The sequence below is a fragment of the chloroplast genome of Medicago truncatula (assembly GCF_003473485.1).
Source record: "Medicago truncatula chloroplast, complete genome".
Lineage (NCBI taxonomy): Eukaryota > Viridiplantae > Streptophyta > Magnoliopsida > Fabales > Fabaceae > Medicago > Medicago truncatula.
Window position 1 is genome coordinate 1 of NC_003119.8, and position 17500 is coordinate 17500.

General features: G+C 29.9%; 12 protein-coding genes and 1 non-coding gene across 13 annotated transcripts in view; 3 read left to right on the forward strand and 10 right to left on the reverse strand. All coding sequences in view use genetic code 11, as the record gives it.

The window, feature by feature from the left end:
• Positions 1–189: 189 nt before the first annotated feature.
• Positions 190–2424, reverse strand: ndhF (NADH dehydrogenase subunit 5). The gene has a single exon. It carries the CDS (start codon positions 2422–2424, stop codon positions 190–192), a length of 2235 nt encoding a protein of 744 aa, YP_001381671.1.
• Positions 2425–3129: 705 nt separating this feature from the next.
• On the forward strand, positions 3130–3309 carry rpl32 (ribosomal protein L32). The gene has a single exon. It carries the CDS (start codon positions 3130–3132, stop codon positions 3307–3309), a length of 180 nt encoding a protein of 59 aa, YP_001381672.1.
• A 307-nt stretch (positions 3310–3616) lies between these two features.
• Positions 3617–3696, forward strand: trnL-UAG. Its single transcript has one exon. It is a non-coding gene; the product is annotated as a tRNA-Leu (tRNA).
• Positions 3697–3824: 128 nt separating this feature from the next.
• Positions 3825–4796, forward strand: ccsA (cytochrome c biogenesis protein). The gene has a single exon. The coding sequence runs from the start codon at positions 3825–3827 to the stop codon at positions 4794–4796; it is 972 nt and encodes a 323-aa protein (YP_001381673.1).
• A 240-nt stretch (positions 4797–5036) lies between these two features.
• Positions 5037–6533, reverse strand: ndhD (NADH dehydrogenase subunit 4). The gene has a single exon. It carries the CDS (start codon positions 6531–6533, stop codon positions 5037–5039), a length of 1497 nt encoding a protein of 498 aa, YP_001381674.1.
• A 119-nt stretch (positions 6534–6652) lies between these two features.
• psaC (photosystem I subunit VII) lies at positions 6653–6898 on the reverse strand. The gene has a single exon. It carries the CDS (start codon positions 6896–6898, stop codon positions 6653–6655), a length of 246 nt encoding a protein of 81 aa, YP_001381675.1.
• Positions 6899–7202: 304 nt separating this feature from the next.
• On the reverse strand, positions 7203–7508 carry ndhE (NADH dehydrogenase subunit 4L). Its single transcript has one exon. It carries the CDS (start codon positions 7506–7508, stop codon positions 7203–7205), a length of 306 nt encoding a protein of 101 aa, YP_001381676.1.
• A 191-nt stretch (positions 7509–7699) lies between these two features.
• On the reverse strand, positions 7700–8230 carry ndhG (NADH dehydrogenase subunit 6). Its single transcript has one exon. The coding sequence runs from the start codon at positions 8228–8230 to the stop codon at positions 7700–7702; it is 531 nt and encodes a 176-aa protein (YP_001381677.1).
• Positions 8231–8533: 303 nt separating this feature from the next.
• Positions 8534–9019, reverse strand: ndhI (NADH dehydrogenase subunit I). The gene has a single exon. The coding sequence runs from the start codon at positions 9017–9019 to the stop codon at positions 8534–8536; it is 486 nt and encodes a 161-aa protein (YP_001381678.1).
• A 79-nt stretch (positions 9020–9098) lies between these two features.
• ndhA (NADH dehydrogenase subunit 1) lies at positions 9099–11422 on the reverse strand. Its single transcript has 2 exons — positions 10871–11422; positions 9099–9656 (listed from the first exon to the last, which is right to left on the reverse strand). Exons 1-2 carry the CDS (start codon positions 11420–11422, stop codon positions 9099–9101), a joined length of 1110 nt encoding a protein of 369 aa, YP_001381679.1.
• Position 11423: 1 nt separating this feature from the next.
• On the reverse strand, positions 11424–12605 carry ndhH (NADH dehydrogenase subunit 7). Its single transcript has one exon. It carries the CDS (start codon positions 12603–12605, stop codon positions 11424–11426), a length of 1182 nt encoding a protein of 393 aa, YP_001381680.1.
• A 98-nt stretch (positions 12606–12703) lies between these two features.
• rps15 (ribosomal protein S15) lies at positions 12704–12979 on the reverse strand. Its single transcript has one exon. It carries the CDS (start codon positions 12977–12979, stop codon positions 12704–12706), a length of 276 nt encoding a protein of 91 aa, YP_001381681.1.
• A 410-nt stretch (positions 12980–13389) lies between these two features.
• ycf1 (hypothetical chloroplast RF1) overlaps positions 13390–17500 on the reverse strand; it is a 5283-nt gene continuing 1172 nt past the window's right edge. The window contains exon 1 of the mRNA in view: positions 13390–17500. This exon is cut by the window's right edge and continues 1172 nt beyond it. Within this exon, the coding sequence (YP_001381682.1) occupies positions 13390–17500 (4111 nt within the window).

A 17500-nucleotide genomic window follows, 5' to 3' on the forward strand; every position in this document is an offset into this window, starting at 1 on the left:
TCTATTAAATCTAGAGAAAAAAAGACAAAATAATTTCGAATAGAATCTTTTAAAACAAAAAGAGAAAAGAATTTATAATATACTCCTGTTGCAGCTGATACTGCTGTTTTCTTGATCTACCCGAAGCTTTAATTCTTAGCGGATAATCCCAATTTTGGTTGAATAGTAGTACATTATTATCTCATTTTATTATATAAATATAGAATAACAAATTAGTAAAAAGATTAATACAAAAAAGAAAATATACGAAGAAATTCGTCCCCCCCCCACATATTTGATAGCCTCTCCTATAAAAAAACTGGAAATCCCAATTCCATTTGGAATTCCATCAATTACTTGTCTATCAAAAAAATAATTGAATTTAGCTACCTTTCTTACACTCGCAATTAAAGATACTTCAAAAAAAGCATCTATATAACCACGATTATATGACCAATCATATATAACATTGATTATTTTATCAGCAATCATTTTTTTAAGAACACTTTTTTGAAATAAATTAAATAAGTTCAAATTTTGTAAAGATGAAAAAACTGGTTTATAGAAAAAAGACGCTATAAATATTCCGAAAAAAGCTATACTCACCGAAAAAGTTGCATTTGTAAAAAATTCATACCAATCCACAGAATTCTTTGAATTTTGATGTAAAAGGTCTATAGACGGAATTAACAATTTAGATAAAATATCCAAATCTATTGGTTCTTGGCTGAAAGAAATTCCTATGGACCCGACGAAGAAAGTAAATAGTACTAATACAAGCATAGAAAATAGCATAGTATTGTCTGATTCATGAGGATAAAAAAACGGAATGTTTTTAGTACCAAAATAGGTACTATCAAGAAAAAGACGTCTTATGCTTTTGACATTTCGATTAATTCGATGGGAATATGTCCTTTTCCGAAAAAAAGAAGTCCTTTCATTATTATTAGTTGTTAATAAAGCTAATAAATGAATTTTGTTTTTTAATTTTTTTTTTTCTTCTTTGCCCCATAAAGATATTGAATAGAAAGAACTATTTTTCTTTCCATTGAAATTTTGAAAATGAACGTTTAAATATCCTTCAAAAACAAGTAAATAGATTCGAAACATATAAAATGAAGTTAATCCTGCTGTGGAACAAGCTATTATTGCGAAAATTGGTGAATACAACCAACTATCATTTAGAATCTCATCCTTGGACCAAAAACAAGCAAAAGGTGGAATACCACAAAGAGAGAGTGTACCTATTAAAAAAGCGGTTTTTGTAATTGGGGCATGTTTTGTTAAACCGCCCATAAGAACCATATTTTGACTTTTCTCTGGAGAATATCCAACAATAGCTTCCATTGAATGAATAATGGATCCAGATCCTAAAAATAACAATGCTTTTGAATAAGCATGAGTAATCAAATGAAATAAAGCGGCTCGATAAGAGCCCATACCTAAAGCTAACATCATATAACCCAATTGAGACATTGTAGAATAGGCCAAATTTTTCTTAATATCTTTTTGAGCAATAGCTAAAGTAGCTCCTAATACTACTGTTATTATACCTATCAAAGCTATTACACTCATTATGGGGGGTATAACTATGAAAAGAGGAAGAAGTCGAGCTACAAGAAAAATTCCTGCTGCTACCATAGTAGCAGCATGGATAAGAGCGGAAATAGGAGTAGGACCTTCCATAGCATCTGGTAACCATACATGAAGAGGGAATTGGGCAGATTTCGCAACTGATCCGCAAAATAACAAGAGGGCGCACAAAGTAACAAAAAAAAGATTCACCTCATTCTTATAAATTAAGTTGTTGAATATTTGAAATAAATCCCGAAATTCCAAACTACCCGTTATCCAATAAAAACCTAAAATTCCTAATAATAAACCAAAATCCCCCACACGATTAGTTACAAACGCTTTTTGACAAGCATTTGCCGCAATAGGACGTGTGAACCAAAAACCTATTAATAGATAAGAACACATTCCAACCAATTCCCAAAAAATATAAACTTGTATCAAATTTGAACTAGTAACTAACCCTAACATTGAAGTATTAAAAAAACTCAGATAAGTAAAAAATCTCAAATAGCCTTGATCATGAGACATGTAACTATCACTATAAATTAGAACCAGAATCCCAACAGTAGTGATTAATATTGACATTATAGAAGTAAGTGAATCAATCAAATAGCCAAACTCTAAAGAAAGATCATTATTTATAGTCCAAGACCATACATATTGATAGATAGAACTATTCTCGATTTGATGAATAGATAGATCGATCGAAAAAATCATAACTATCGTTAACAATAAAATACTAGGAAAAGCCCACATACGGCGAATCTTTTTTGTTGCCGTAGGAAAAAGTAGAAGTCCTACCCCTATAAAAATAGGAACTGGAAGTGGGATGAAAGGTATGATCCATGAATATTGATGTATATATTCCATACAAAAAAAATAAAGAATAAAAAATATTTTGATTCTTGATGAATTTTGTTTCTTATTCATTTGTTTTATCTCTTTTGTAAAGGGGTTCGGTTAATAAAAAGTGGATAAATAAATCGAATTTTATATTCTTAATTGTTCTGAATCTTTGCACAATCGTTCCAATATTGGAAAGTACAAAGTCAAAATCGGCCAATAACCAAATTCCTAGTAAAAATAAAAAAAAATCTTATTATTTTAAGTAATATTAATTAATTAATTATAAGTAATATAAATAACTATGTTTGTCATTTATATATATATATATTAAGAAAAATGACTCTTAATAAATAATAATGAAATTAAATAATAATAAATAAAATCAAAATTTTGATATATAGAGTGAGGGTGGGGATAAATCATTACACCAAAACGAAGAACATTTGTTTATTTTGATATAAATTATAAAAACAATATAAATTAGTTTCTTTTTGAACTAATTGATTCTTTTACATTACAATAAAAAGAGATCCATAGATATAGATCTATTATCTATGAAATATTTGGAAAAGATTTATAATATTCAATGGTTTTACTTTAGATAGAAAAAAAGAAAGAGGGAATTAAGATAAATAAGACATACGGCTAATTACAGAATAATTCGTTTTCATTTACAGAACAAATGTCTTTCACATCGAACTATAGTAATAAAAAAACTATCCTAATTGTATGGCAGTTCCAAAAAAGCGCACTTCTATATCAAAAAAAAATATTCGTAAAAATTTTTGGAAAAAAAAGGGATATTGGACAGCATTGAAAGCCTTTTCATTAGCTCAATCCATTTTTACAGGTAAATCAAAATTTGTAACAAATAAAATAAAAATGTTGGATTGGAATAATATAAATTAGCTCGATTCAAAGAGTATTCTTTAAATACTCATTTTATACTAATACTAGTATAGAATATGGAACATATATTTAGAATCTATTATATATATAGAATTAGATTCTATATATATAATAGATTCTAAATATATAGAATCTAATTTTTTTCATATTTTTGATATTCGAATAAATACAAATTTTAAATTTACTTGTTATTATCAATTTATACTAAATGTTTAGTAAAGAAATGTACTAAATAAATAGTGCACTTTAAGCGATTCTTTCAATCTCGACGATTGACTAAAGAGTTGGTTATTATGATTTCGAGTAAGCCGCTATGGTGAAATTGGTAGACACGCTGCTCTTAGGAAGCAGTGCTAGAGCATCTCGGTTCGAGTCCGAGTAGCGGCATGGCATCCTATCCTATATTTTTAAAATTTGAAAAGAAGAAGTCCTATAATGAATTCAATTCCCTATTTCTATTCCTAGTATTCATACCTTTTTTATTTTCATTATAGATATTTATTTTCATTATAGATATGATATTTTCAACTTTAGAGCATATATTAACTCATATATCGTTTTCCGTCATATCAATTGTTATTTCAATTCATTTGATAACCTTATTAGTCAATGAAATTGTAGGATTATATGATTTGTCCAAAAAAGCCATGATAATAACTTTTTTCTGTGTAACGGGATTGTTAATTACTCGTTGGTTTTTTTCGGGCCATTTACCATTTAGTGATTTATATGAATCACTAATCTTTCTTTCATGGGGTTTTTCCATTTTTCATATGGTTCCGTGTTTTAAAAAGGAGAAAAACCTTTTAAGTACAATAATCGCACCAAGTGTTATTTTTACCCAAGGCTTTGCGACTTCGGGTCTTTTAACCAAAATGCATCAATCTGTAATATTAGTACCCGCTCTACAATCCCATTGGCTAATGATGCACGTAAGTATGATGATATTGGCCTATGCAGCTCTTTTATGTGGATCATTATTATCAGTAGCTATTTTAGTCATTACGTTTCAAGAAGCCATCCAAATTCTTGCTTTTACCAAGAATTTGGATTTTTTAAATAAATCAGTTGATTTTGTCGAAATAAAATACATGAATATGAATGAAAGAAACAATGTTTTACGAAAAACATCTTTTTATTCTTCTCGAAATTATTATAGGTCTCAATTTATTCAACAATTGGATCGTTGGGGTTATCGTATTATTAGTCTGGGTTTTCTGTTTTTAACGATAGGTATTCTTTCAGGGGCAGTATGGGCTAACGAGGCATGGGGGTCCTATTGGAATTGGGATCCAAAGGAAACTTGGGCTTTTATTACTTGGACCATATTCGCTATTTATTTACATACTCGAAAAACTAAAAAATTTGAAGGTGTAAATTCTTCAATAGTGGCCTCTATCGGATTTCTTATAATTTGGATATGTTATTTGGGGATCAATCTATTAGGAATAGGACTACATAGTTATGGTTCATTTACATCTAATTAATTTTCAATGAGTAAAGAACCTGAGAAATAAAAATATGGAAAGCATATAAATATTTACTTTCCATAAATCGTGGAGAACCCTTTCAATCAAGTAATGTAATGATTCAAGGGGTTCTCACAAACAACAAACATATTGGATTATAATTTCAATTTTTTTTTGTTAAGTGAATCTAACAGAAAAATATTCTTTTTCATAAGGTTTTTTTCTCTTTTTTATTCATTTATTCATGAAAATGCTCTATCAAAAATTAGCTAGAATAGCTTCAACCTTGTCAACCGAGAATGAAAAAATGAAATCTGGATAAATACCAATACCTATTACGGGTATAAGGATAGAAATCGAAATAAATAATTCTCTCGGCCCAGAATCAAAAAAATAAGAGTTTGGTGTATTAAAAAACTTGTATCCATAGAACATCTGCCGTAAAATAGATAATAAATAAATAGGAGTTAATATCATTCCAATTGCGGTTACAAAAGTAATTAGTATTTTCATCATGAAAAGATATTTTTGACTAGTAATTATTCCAAAAAAAACTATCAATTCGGCAACAAAACCGCTCATGCCCGGCAATGCAAGAGAAGCCATCGATAAGATAGTGAAAATCGTGAATATTTTTGGCATTGGGATAGCCATTCCGCCCATTTCGTCAAGATAAAGAAGACGTAGTCTATCATAACTAGTTCCTGCCAAGAAAAAAAGGGCAGCCCCAATAAATCCATGAGATATTATTTGTAAAATGGCCCCGTTGAGCCCAGTATCACTTATAGAACCAATTCCTAGAATTATGAAACCCATATGAGATACCGAAGAATAAGCTATTCTTTTTTTTAAATTACGTTGACCAAAAGATGTTGAAGCGGCATAGATTATTTGAATAGAACCTAATATCATTAACCAGGGGCAAAATATTGAATGAGCGTGGGAAAATAATTCCATATTAATTCGAACCAACCCATATGCTCCCATTTTTAATAAGATTCCGGCTAAAAGCATACAAGTGCTGTAATGTGCCTCTCCGTGGGTATCCGGTAACCATGTATGTAAGGGTATAATCGGCGATTTGACAGCAAAAGCAATAAGAAATGCCGTATATAATATTATTTCTAGCGCCACAGGATACGATTGATTAGTTAATGTTTCAAAATTTAATGTTGGTTCATTAGAACCATATAAACCGATACCCAGAATTCCCATTAATAAAAAAACAGAACCTCCTGCAGTGTACAAAATAAACTTTGTAGCTGAATACAAACGTTTCTTTCCCCCCCACATGGCTAAGAGTATATAAACGGGAATTAATTCCAATTCCCACATGATGAAAAAAAGTAAAATGTCTCGAGAAGAAAATGGTCCGATTTGACCGCTATACATTGCTAACATCAGGAAATAGAATAATTGGTATTCTCGAGTAACCGGCTGAGCCGCTAAAGTGGCTAAAGTAGTTATAAATCCCGTCAGTAAAATAGGTCCTATAGAGAGTCCATCTATTCCCAATCTCCAGTAAAAATCAAAAAAATTGATCCATTTATAATTCTCCGTCAGTTGAATTAGTGGATCATCCAATTGGAAATGATAACAAAATGCATAGGTTGTTAGAAGGAGATCGATTAAGCATATAGAAATGCTATACCACCTAATTACCTTATTTCCCCTATGAGGGAATAAGAAAATTAAGGAACCTGCGGCTATTGGGAAAACTACAACTATTGTTAACCAAGGAAAATAATTCGTCATAAAAATAAGATACACTTGGGCCAGAAAAGCCCGTGCTCAAAAAAAAATACAAAATATTTTTTTGAGCACGGGTTTTTGCCAGTAAAAAAACGTATTCGTGTGGTGTTTTTTGAAACGTATCAATAAGCTAGACCCATACTTCGAGTTGTTTCAGGCCCTAAATAAACCCGAACACTTAAGAAATCCGTCGGACAAGCGGACTCACACCTCTTACAACCAACACAGTCCTCTGTTCTTGGGGCAGAAGCTATTTGCTTAGCCTTACATCCATCCCAAGGTATCATTTCTAATACATCTGTGGGACAAGCTCGGACACATTGAGTACATCCTATACATGTATCATAAATCTTTACTGAATGTGACATTGTATCTATAGTAATTTTTGAACATAAAAAATGAAAATTATCGATCTAGTAAACTCGTAAATGAATCATATATTTATATACCAGATGAATCAATGATTTGTTATAATATTGTTAATTGTTAATCAAAAAAGATGTCTAGATAAATTTAGAATAAGGAATAGAAGAGGATACTTTGATTTCTTATGATTTAGGCAATGCAAACATGATCAGAAGTTGTGTAGAATACATATTAATTTGAATTGATAAATATTACACTCACTATTTGATTGAATTGAATTTTTTTATTAATTATGATTAATTAATGCTATTTATTCAACAAATTCGATTGATTGATACGGGTTGATTTTCTGTTACGAGCAATTGCGGAAACAATAGCCAGTCCGATAGCTGCTTCAGCGGCTGCAATAGCTATAACAAAAATTGAAAAAATATTTCCTTTTAATTGGCGATTATCAAAAAAATCAGAAAAAGTTACGAGATTTATATTAACTGCATTCAGTATAAGTTCAAGACACATAAGGGCTCTAACCATATTTCGGCTCGTGATCAATCCATAGATACCTATAGAAAATAAATAGGCACTCAAAACAAGTACATGTTCGAGCATCATTGACCAACTCCTTATTAATTTTGATTCATTTCAATATGAACAACAATTCAACAGATTCAATTGACTAAAGAATATACCAAGTCTGGAACAAAAGAATATATTGGCAATAAAAAAAAAGAGTTTATACATAACATAGAATTGAAAAAAAAAAATAAAATCTTGATTTATATTACTAATTCTATAAAGATTTTTTACTGGCGAGCTACAACAATTGCACCTATCAAAGCAACTAAAAGAATTATTGAAATTAGTTCAAATGGAAGAAAAAAATCGGTTGATAAATGAATTCCAATTTGTTGACTAGTACTTATCAAATCTTGCTCAATAATCTGATTTGGTCTTGTAGTCCAAATAATTCCGTACCATGAAGTATCTGAAATAATAGTTATTAGTGAAACAAAAATACTTGTACAAACTATCAAAGTAATTCCATCCCCAACAGTCCAAAGATTAAAATCTTGGTAATATTCGGAACTATTCATGAACATCACAGCAAATATGATTAAAATGTTAATAGCTCCCACGTAAATAAGTAGCTGTGATGCAGCTACAAAATGGGAGTTTGATAAAATATATAATAAGGATATACAAACAAGAACCAGTCCCAACGAAAAAGCAGAAAAAATAGGGTTGGTAAGTAATACTACTCCTAGACTTCCTAATATAATACCCGATCCCAGAAAGACTAAAAGAAAATCGTGTAGCGTTTCAGGCAAATCCATTATATGTAAAAAAAAAAGACAAAGAAATCGAAATTTCATGACCGTATTGATATGACCAGGAAAAAAAAATTTATATACTTAAATTTTTTTTTTATTATATTTTGATAATATTTTATTTTGATTATTCTCTTATCTCTTATATATTCTATATAATCTATAATATATATATAGATTATCATTATTTATAGAGTTATATATATAGTCTATTCTATACTATTCTGATTTTCTTTTTTATTTTATATTTATTTATTTTATATTTATTAAGAATAAAAATAATTTTTAATTATAAAAAATTCTCTTTTTTTATTTTATTTGAATTGTTCGAATTGTATAATCATCAATTACTGACATTGGTAAACGGCCCAAAGCAATTTGATTATAGTTCAATTCGTGACGATCATAAGTTGAAAGTTCATATTCTTCAGTCATTGATAAACAATTTGTTGGGCAATACTCAATACAGTTACCACAAAAAATACAGATTCCGAAATCAATACTGTAATTTAGCAATCGTTTCTTTCGAATATCAGTTTCCAGTTTCCAATCAACAACGGGTAAATCTATAGGACATACACGAACACATACTTCACAAGCAATGCATTTATCAAATTCAAAATGGATTCGACCGCGGAAACGTTCCGATGTGATTAATTTTTCATAAGGATATTGAATAGTTACAGGTAAACGATTTGCGTGAGATAAGATAATAATGAAACTTTGACCAATGTACCTTGCAGCTCGGACTGTTTGTTGACCATAATTCATGAACCCAGTTACCATAAGGAACATATCGTAAATATCTATGAATATTTTTGTTTTATTTCTTTCTCTTATTTGAGACAAGTTATGAATATAGAAAATAAATCTTTTAGAGTGAAAACAATTGAGACGAAGTTGTTAATAATAGATTACCGAGAGAAATAGGTAAAAGAAATTTCCATCCAAGATTTAATAATTGATCCATTCTTAGCCTAGGCAAAGACCATCTTGTTATGATAGAAACGAATAAGAAAAAATAAGTTTTAGCTAATGTAATAAAGAGATCAATTGTAGTTCCAAAAACTCCATATGTTTTATTGATTTCAAAAAACTCAGAAACGAATATGTACGGAATAGAGATATTTGAACCGCCCAAGTAAAGAACTGTTACAAATAATGAAGAAATTAAAAGGTTTAAATAGGAAGCAACGTAAAATAAACCAAATCGAATACCCGAATATTCTGTTTGATAACCCGCTACTAATTCTTCTTCTGCTTCTGGTAAATCAAAAGGTAATCTTTCACATTCTGCTAGTGAAGAAATTAGAAAAACAATGAAACCGATAGGTTGACGCCACAAATTCCACCCCCAAAAACCATATTTTGATTGCGCATCAACTATATCAACTGTACTTAAACTGTTAGATAATCCTAGTCGGTGATAACATTACTGTTCCCATCTCTATTACAGAACCGTACATGAGATTTTCACCTCATACGGCTCCTGGAAAGCCTTAAGTAAATCTAAGGACCGGGACGATTCTTTATCTCGTGATATATCCATATCCATAAGATATAGAAGATTTAAATCTATCAAACGGTTCTGAATTAGACCAATTCAATTCTGTCTGTTCTAGAAATAACTAAATACGAAAGATAAATCCATTTTAATAAAACATACAAATACAATAAGGCACGTCTGAATTGATCTCATCCCTTAAAAATCGAAATTTGAATTTGTTGAGTAATAACTGAATTCTTCAATAAAATACTCTTTTAGAATTCTCCATAACCCTCGGCATTTTGAATTACGAAAAAGAATTACACATTCGTTTCTTAATTATCATGTGAATTTGATCTCCATGAATATGAATATGGATATAAGAAATCATAGCACAAAAAAGAGATCTGCTTTTCGTTTATGATTTCTTCTTCTTTTTTCGTTCCTATTCTTCTTTGTTTGTGCTATGAAAAAGGGACTTAAAAAATTTTAAAGGATTTTTTCGTTCCTGATAGTAATTTATTTAATCGGTGGATGGAAGCATACTCTGGATCGGAGTTATGGGGAGTACTGCTTGATTTTTTCTACCAACTTAAAGCCCCAATTAGTATTCTTTTTCTATTATGCGTAAATTGTCTTTTGGATAATTTACAAAATCTGTGTTACTAATCCTTTGTGTATCTTGGTGTTTCTAACCATCCACTCTTTTTTTTATTAACCCCTTATTTTAACATCTAGGATCATACAAATGATAACTAAAACTCAATAAGGTTGGTCTTTTGAGCCCGCTTCAAAACAGGATGAAAAATATTCTCCAATCTTGGGTTAAATGTCCTCTTCTCTTTATAATTTATTTTATTTGACTTCATTCTTATACATAGAAAATGAGACTCAATATTTTTACTGCCATTTAAAATCATCATACTATCTGTTAACTATAGGTAATAGAGTATTCTGAAATTTTATTCAATATAAGCTGTTTTTTTTCACTCATATAACTATCTAATTTAGTTCTTCAATCCGAATTGTGAAAAATCAAATTAAGATAATGAAGGTTTCTATTTAATTTATTCGACTCCTTTCCTATTATATATAGTACTATAAAGAGAGGAGCATAGCAATAGCATCGAATAGCTTTTTTGGTTTCAACGAATCGCACGTAGAGATATTGATAAGACACATAGAGTTAATGGTATTTCATAACTAATCGATTGAGCAGCAGCTCGTAGACCACCCAAAAAGGAATATTTATTATTTGACCCATATCCTGACATAAGAAGTCCAATGGGAGCAATACTCGAAATAGCAATCCATAAAAAAACACCGATATTGAAATCAGATAAAACAAAGTTATAGCCAAAGGGAATTACTGAATAACTTATTAGAATTGATATTACTGATATGGATGGTCCGATACTGAATAAACGAATATCTCCCCTAGATGGAATAAGATTCTCTTTGAATAGTAGTTTTGTTCCGTCTGCTAGAGCTTGAAGAATTCCAAAAGGACCAGCGTATTCGGGTCCAATACGCTGTTGTATCCCTGCAGATATTTCTCTTTCTAACCATACAATTGCTAGTACACTTATTGTGATTCCCAATACAAGAATCAAAATAGGTACAAGTATCCATAGAATTCCATAGACCTCTTTGAAAGATTCCAATCCGGAAAAATAATTTATATCTTGGACTTCCGTTGTATCAATTATCATTTCAACGATCAACTTCTCCCATAATGATATCTATGCTACCTAGTATTGTCATAATATCAGCCAATTTCATTCTTTTAACTAATTGAGGAAGAATTTGCAAATTGATAAAACCAGGTGGACGAATTTTCCATCTCCAAGGAAAACCATTCTGATCTCCTAGTAGAAAAATTCCTAATTCCCCCTTGGGGGCCTCAACTCTCACATAAAGTTCTTGTTTGGGCAATTCAAAAGTCGGAGACGATTTTTTACCAATGAATCGATATTCAAAATCATTCCATTCTGGCTCCTTTTCTCTATCAAAGGAGCGAATTTCTAAATTTTCATATGGCCCACCTGGAATTCCTTCCAAAGCCTGTTGAATAATTTTAATGGATTCCATCATTTCACCAATTCGAACTAAATAACGAGCTAATGAATCTCCTTCTTTTTGCCATTGAACTTCCCAATCAAATTCCTCGTAACACTCATAATTATCGACTTTACGTAGATCCCATTGTATTCCGGAAGCCCGAAGCATCGGTCCTGATAACCCCCAATTTATAACTTCCTCTCTACCAACAACACCTACGGCTTCAACTCGTTCTAAAAAAATGGGATTTCGCGTAATCAGTTTTTGATATTCAATAACCCTTGTTAAAAAATAATTGCAAAAATCAAAACATTTATCTATCCAACCATAAGGTAGATCAGCCGCTACTCCTCCAATACGAAAATAATTATGCATCATTCTCATACCTGTCGCAGCTTCAAATAGATCATATATTAATTCTCTTTCTCTAAAAATATAGAAAAAGGGGGTTTGTGCACCAATATCTGCCATAAAAGGTCCCAGCCATAGTAGATGAGAAGCTATGCGACTTAATTCCAACATAATTACTCGTATATAGCTGGCTCTTTTAGGTACTTGAATATTTCCCAATTGTTCCGGTCCATTTACGGTTATTGCTTCTGTGAACATAGTAGCTAAATAATCCCAACGTGTTACATAAGGCAGATATTGTATAATTGTTCGATTTTCCGCAATTTTTTCCATACCTCTGTGTAAATAACCCAATATTGGTTCACAATCAATAACATCTTCACCATCCAGAGTAACAATAAGTCTAAGAACACCATGCATTGATGGGTGTTGAGGCCCCATATTGACTATCATGAGGTCTTTTCTTGTAGCTGGCACATTCATAGGTTTTTCCTCGATTCATTCTTCCATGAATCGTTAAAAAAAAAGTTCATCAAAATTCAGGATCTAATAAATCGAATAATTGAAAATGATTCTTGAAATTAACGAATTTGTGAATCCCGAATACCCAACTGATTTATTAATTTTTTATAACGTATTTTATTTTTCTTTGACAAATAAGACAGTAGTCGTTGCCGTTTTCCTAGAATTATATGTAAACCCCTTTGAGATAAATAGTCTTTTGGGTGTAATTCCAAATGTGAAGTAAGTCTTAGTATCTTATTATGGAAATTGAATACTTGAAATTCAACTGATCCGGGGTTTTCTTCTTCTTTTTTTTTTTGTGAAATAACAGGTATAAATGAATTTTTTATCATAAAATGAAAGCTTTTCTCTCCCCCTCGTTTTTGGTAGATATTTTTATTGATCGGTAATAGTAATGACACTAATTTTTAATTTTGTATATAAAATTATCTTAAATTTATTTTTTTTTTTTTTTTTTCAAATCAATTATATTATTATATTATTAAGGAATGTAATTCAAATAGATAAAAAAATAAATACTATATTTATTAATTGAATAAATAAAAAATTCTATTGTCTTGTCTATTTCAAAAAAAAATAAGACCATCGCATTTCTTTTTTTATTTAAATTTATTTATATAAAAATATAAATAAATATATATATATAAATTTATATTTATATATATATATTTATTCACATATCAGATATGTTACAAAAAATATTATGATAATGATAATATAGAAGATAAATGTAGATTCTAAATTAATCTTTCAATCGAGGATACATATGTATCCTTAATATACTGAAATGGCTTCCATTATGGGTATTAAACCAATAGCGGTTTATACAAGCTAAATCTTCTAATCGATAATTTGGCCAAAGAAATAATTTAAAATTCATTAGTTTTTTTGTTTCGCTATCAAGATCTTTATTTTTAGTCAAAACTTGAGAAACATTTTTTATTTGATTCTCATTGTCATTTATTGTTTTTCTATGCACAGTATTTCTATTCCTAGGATTGAAACAAGTTAGAATTCTCAATTCTCTACGGCGTCTAGTGGACAAAAGATTTTCAGGAACAAACAAATCATAAAGATTTTTATCTTTATTTTCTGTTATCTTTTGATCAACACGACTTTTTTTCTTTTTCCAACTCCAACTTTTTCGCGTCTTACTCTTATGAATCAACGGTAGTCTTATGGTTTGATATAGAAGAGATTGTTCATGCTTTTTTCTAGGCAGGCGAATAGGTTCAATAAAAAAGATTAGCCTTTCCTTCAAGTCCTCAGTGTCCCTACATTCTGTATAACAAAAATCCTTCGTCCTTGAATCAACCAGCATTTCTATATCTAGCTCTAGCTTTTTAATCGACATTATTACAATTTTGTTGAATTTTTTCATTCTAAGCAGGAGACAAAATAAGTTGGTATTATCCATTCCTATTTCTTCGTCGGAACTATCACAGTGCAAATAAAAACCCAAATATTTTGATAGTAAGAAATCCCGTTCTCCCTTTAGATCGGTCCTGTATTTAGAATCTGATCCTTTATAATAGTATGAGACAGATTTAAGATCTTCATCTACTGTATTCACGTATTCTTCCGTTGTTAACTCTAAATTATCAAGCTGCAAAACAAAGAATTTTATTGGTAAGATCCAAGGATTCATCTTATATGCACAATATAATTTGCTTAATTTTGAAAAGAACCAAAATCCGGGAATAAGGAATTTATCCTTCGGTCTAGAAGTCTTTTTCCTTTTTACATTCATTCCCATCCAATTGAAATACTTTCTATCCAGATTTTTTTCCAGATTTTTTTCCATATCTAGAATATCATATTCTTCTAGATAATTTTGGATAGAGATGTTGTAATTATAAGAAATCGCTTGGTTTTTATTCGGTGATCTATATCCATAAATAGAGGATTTTTTCTTATTCGCAAAATTAAGATATTGATAGGAGAAAAGATCATATCTATATTGTTTTTTAATTTTGTTTTTAATTTCTATTTTTAATAAGTCTCCTTCTTGTTCTTGTTTTTTGGAAAGAATTAATTCTTTCCAAATTAATTGATTTTTTTCATATGAATCATATTCAACTAAATCTTTATTTTGAGCCACACGATGTTCATTGATTCTATTCCTCCAGTTTTGTGATACTAATCTCGACCATCTCTTCTCAGGTAAATCATATTGATAAAGAACCTTGAACCAATTTGTCCATGGATTCATTAACGAATCGGAACGTTTCTTATGTCTTAATTTGGAATTATATGTTCCTTGCATTCTAAAAAAATAATCCTTTATTTCATTCTTAAGAAAAAAAGATCTTCCAGGAGATTCCAAAATAGATCTTATCTTAAATTTAGATCCATTACTAAATTGGATTTGTGATAATTTATAAAATACATATTCTTGTGACAAAGATGACAAAGAAGATACATCCCAAGAATTCTGTGAATTCATATTCGTAATATTCTCAGATTTCTCTAGAATCGATATAAGTCTACTTACACTTAGATTTTCAAATCTTTCTTCCATTTCTTCCATTTTTTTTTTTTTGTCGTAAATGGGTTTTTTTACATTTAGTATTTTGTCTGTTGATTCAAGAAAATCAAGAAAACGTTGTCGATGGATCCTAGCAATACTACTGATACATAAAAGGATATCTATGTATACCCCTTCTATGAAAATTTTGAAAAAAGAATAGGATTTACGTATTAATCGAACAAATCTTCTTTGTAAGATTTGCAAATTATTTTTTTGTAATTCTAATCTTTTAGCATCATAAGTAGTTTTGTTCGAATTCAAATTGATCTCTGAAGTTAGAATCCCCTCTTTTTTTTCTTCTGTCATTGTTTCTATTTGTTTTATGATTGTCTTTGTTTTAACATTAAGATCTTTTATCCTTTTTTCTGTGAATGAAGAATTTGTCCAATTAATCGATTCCATTTTAACGGGTGATTCCTCAATCACCTCAATCACCTCAATCTTTGAATTATTCTTACTGATTGTTGAAGTTTTTTTGCTTTCACTCAGTTCATCTATTATTTTGAACCTAAATAGAATACTTTTAAGAATCCTTTTGATGTTCCAGTTTTCTATTTTTTTTAACATAGTTGGAAACCATTTTTTTCTTTCATTTAAAAATTTTAGAACTAGAAAAAAATGCTTTTTCAAATCTTTTTTCAATTGTTTTCTTATTGTTTTTAAAACGGGACCAAAAATTGAAAGTGGGTCTCTTGGGAAACCCTCATCAAGGTACGATTCTACTAGTGTTCCATAACCTGTTAAAAACCAGAAGTTTTTGTTTTCAGTATATTTTTTTTCTGTGGATCTTTTTTTTTTTTTTTTTTCAGTAGATTGTACCTTAGATTTGTGCCAAGCTTTCAAAACAAAAGGGTTTAAGATCCTTATCTGAATACCCTCGTCGAACCAGTTTTTTGGCAATTCTTTGTCGGATACTGGAATGCCCTGATAGGTGCATTTAATATGAACTTCCCTGCTCCAATCCCTAAAATCTTCTGACCATTCGGGATTTTGAAATAATAGGATACGAATGATATTTTTAGTTATTATCAATGAAGGTAGTAGAATATATTTTCTAAAAAAAGATTGGATTAGTAATACAAAACTTCTAATTATTAGACCATATAGAATACTTTCCCAGTCTTCTTCTATTTTTAGACGTCTTATTTCAGCGTCGTCTTTGGCGTCCTCTTCGTATTTGTGTTCGAGCCTTTCCTGAAACTCCACAAATTCTGAATTGTCAGTACCAGGTTTCCTGAACATTTCTTTGAAAATTTGGGATAGATCATCGAAAAGATCACCAAAAATAAAATATAATGGGTCTATCATCTCCAAAAAAATGGGGGAATGGGGCTGTGCATTTCCTTGAGAAAGTTTCGTTGTCGCTATTTTACGCCTTAGAGGGCGCATAGATCCCTTAATTATATCTCGATCAAAATCTGGTTCGCGTAAAAAATTTACTAGAAAAAATTCGTGATTTAGGTCCACTTCAGGAATAGCGTCATTGTCATTTCTAGGACCAATATTCAAAGTCAGTGAATCTGTATTCCCATTAAAAATTACCATACGTTCGGCTTTTGCGGAACGAATCTGAAACTCTTTTGTTAGTCTTTCCGTCATTTGCTCCAATTCGTCGATTAACTCGTATGACCATCGAGGAACTTGTTTACTGATTTCGTTTATTCCAGTACATTTCTTTCTATTAAAAATGGTTTGGTTGTTCTGATCAGTTCTAATTGCCTCGAATAAGAATTTTTTTTTTCTTTTTTTTTCTTCGGAATATATTTTTACTTGTTCATGTTCTGGAAATAAATAAAGTCCGTCAAAATTAAAACTTGATACGGATTTTTCCGAAAATTGACTTATTAAGTTAAAAAAAAAACCAATTTCAGTTAATAAAAATTTTCTATCAAATTGATCTATTTTCTGTTCAAATTCTGGATAATTACTATTATCAAATTCTGGATAATTACTATTATCAAATTCTGGATAATTACTATTAATAAGAAGGAGACCATGAATCTTATTTATCAAAATGGAATTTGTTGTGTAAGTTTCATTTTGAATTGATGGTGAAAAGCTTTGTCCACGAAAAGGTCCATTCAAGAAAGGATCATATATTTTAGTTAAATATTTTATTTTCCTCTTATCATTAGACAATCTAATTCGGTTTTCAAATACATCCACAGGAATAAATTTCTTATATTTCTTATATTTCTTATCTAGAACTTTTGCCCTTTTAAAAAATTCATTGCTTAGTTTCTTTCTTTTTTCTTTATTATTGGAGCTCCAATAATTAGACAATTCATTATCATTATAGGAGATTTTATCTTTTGTGAAGAGA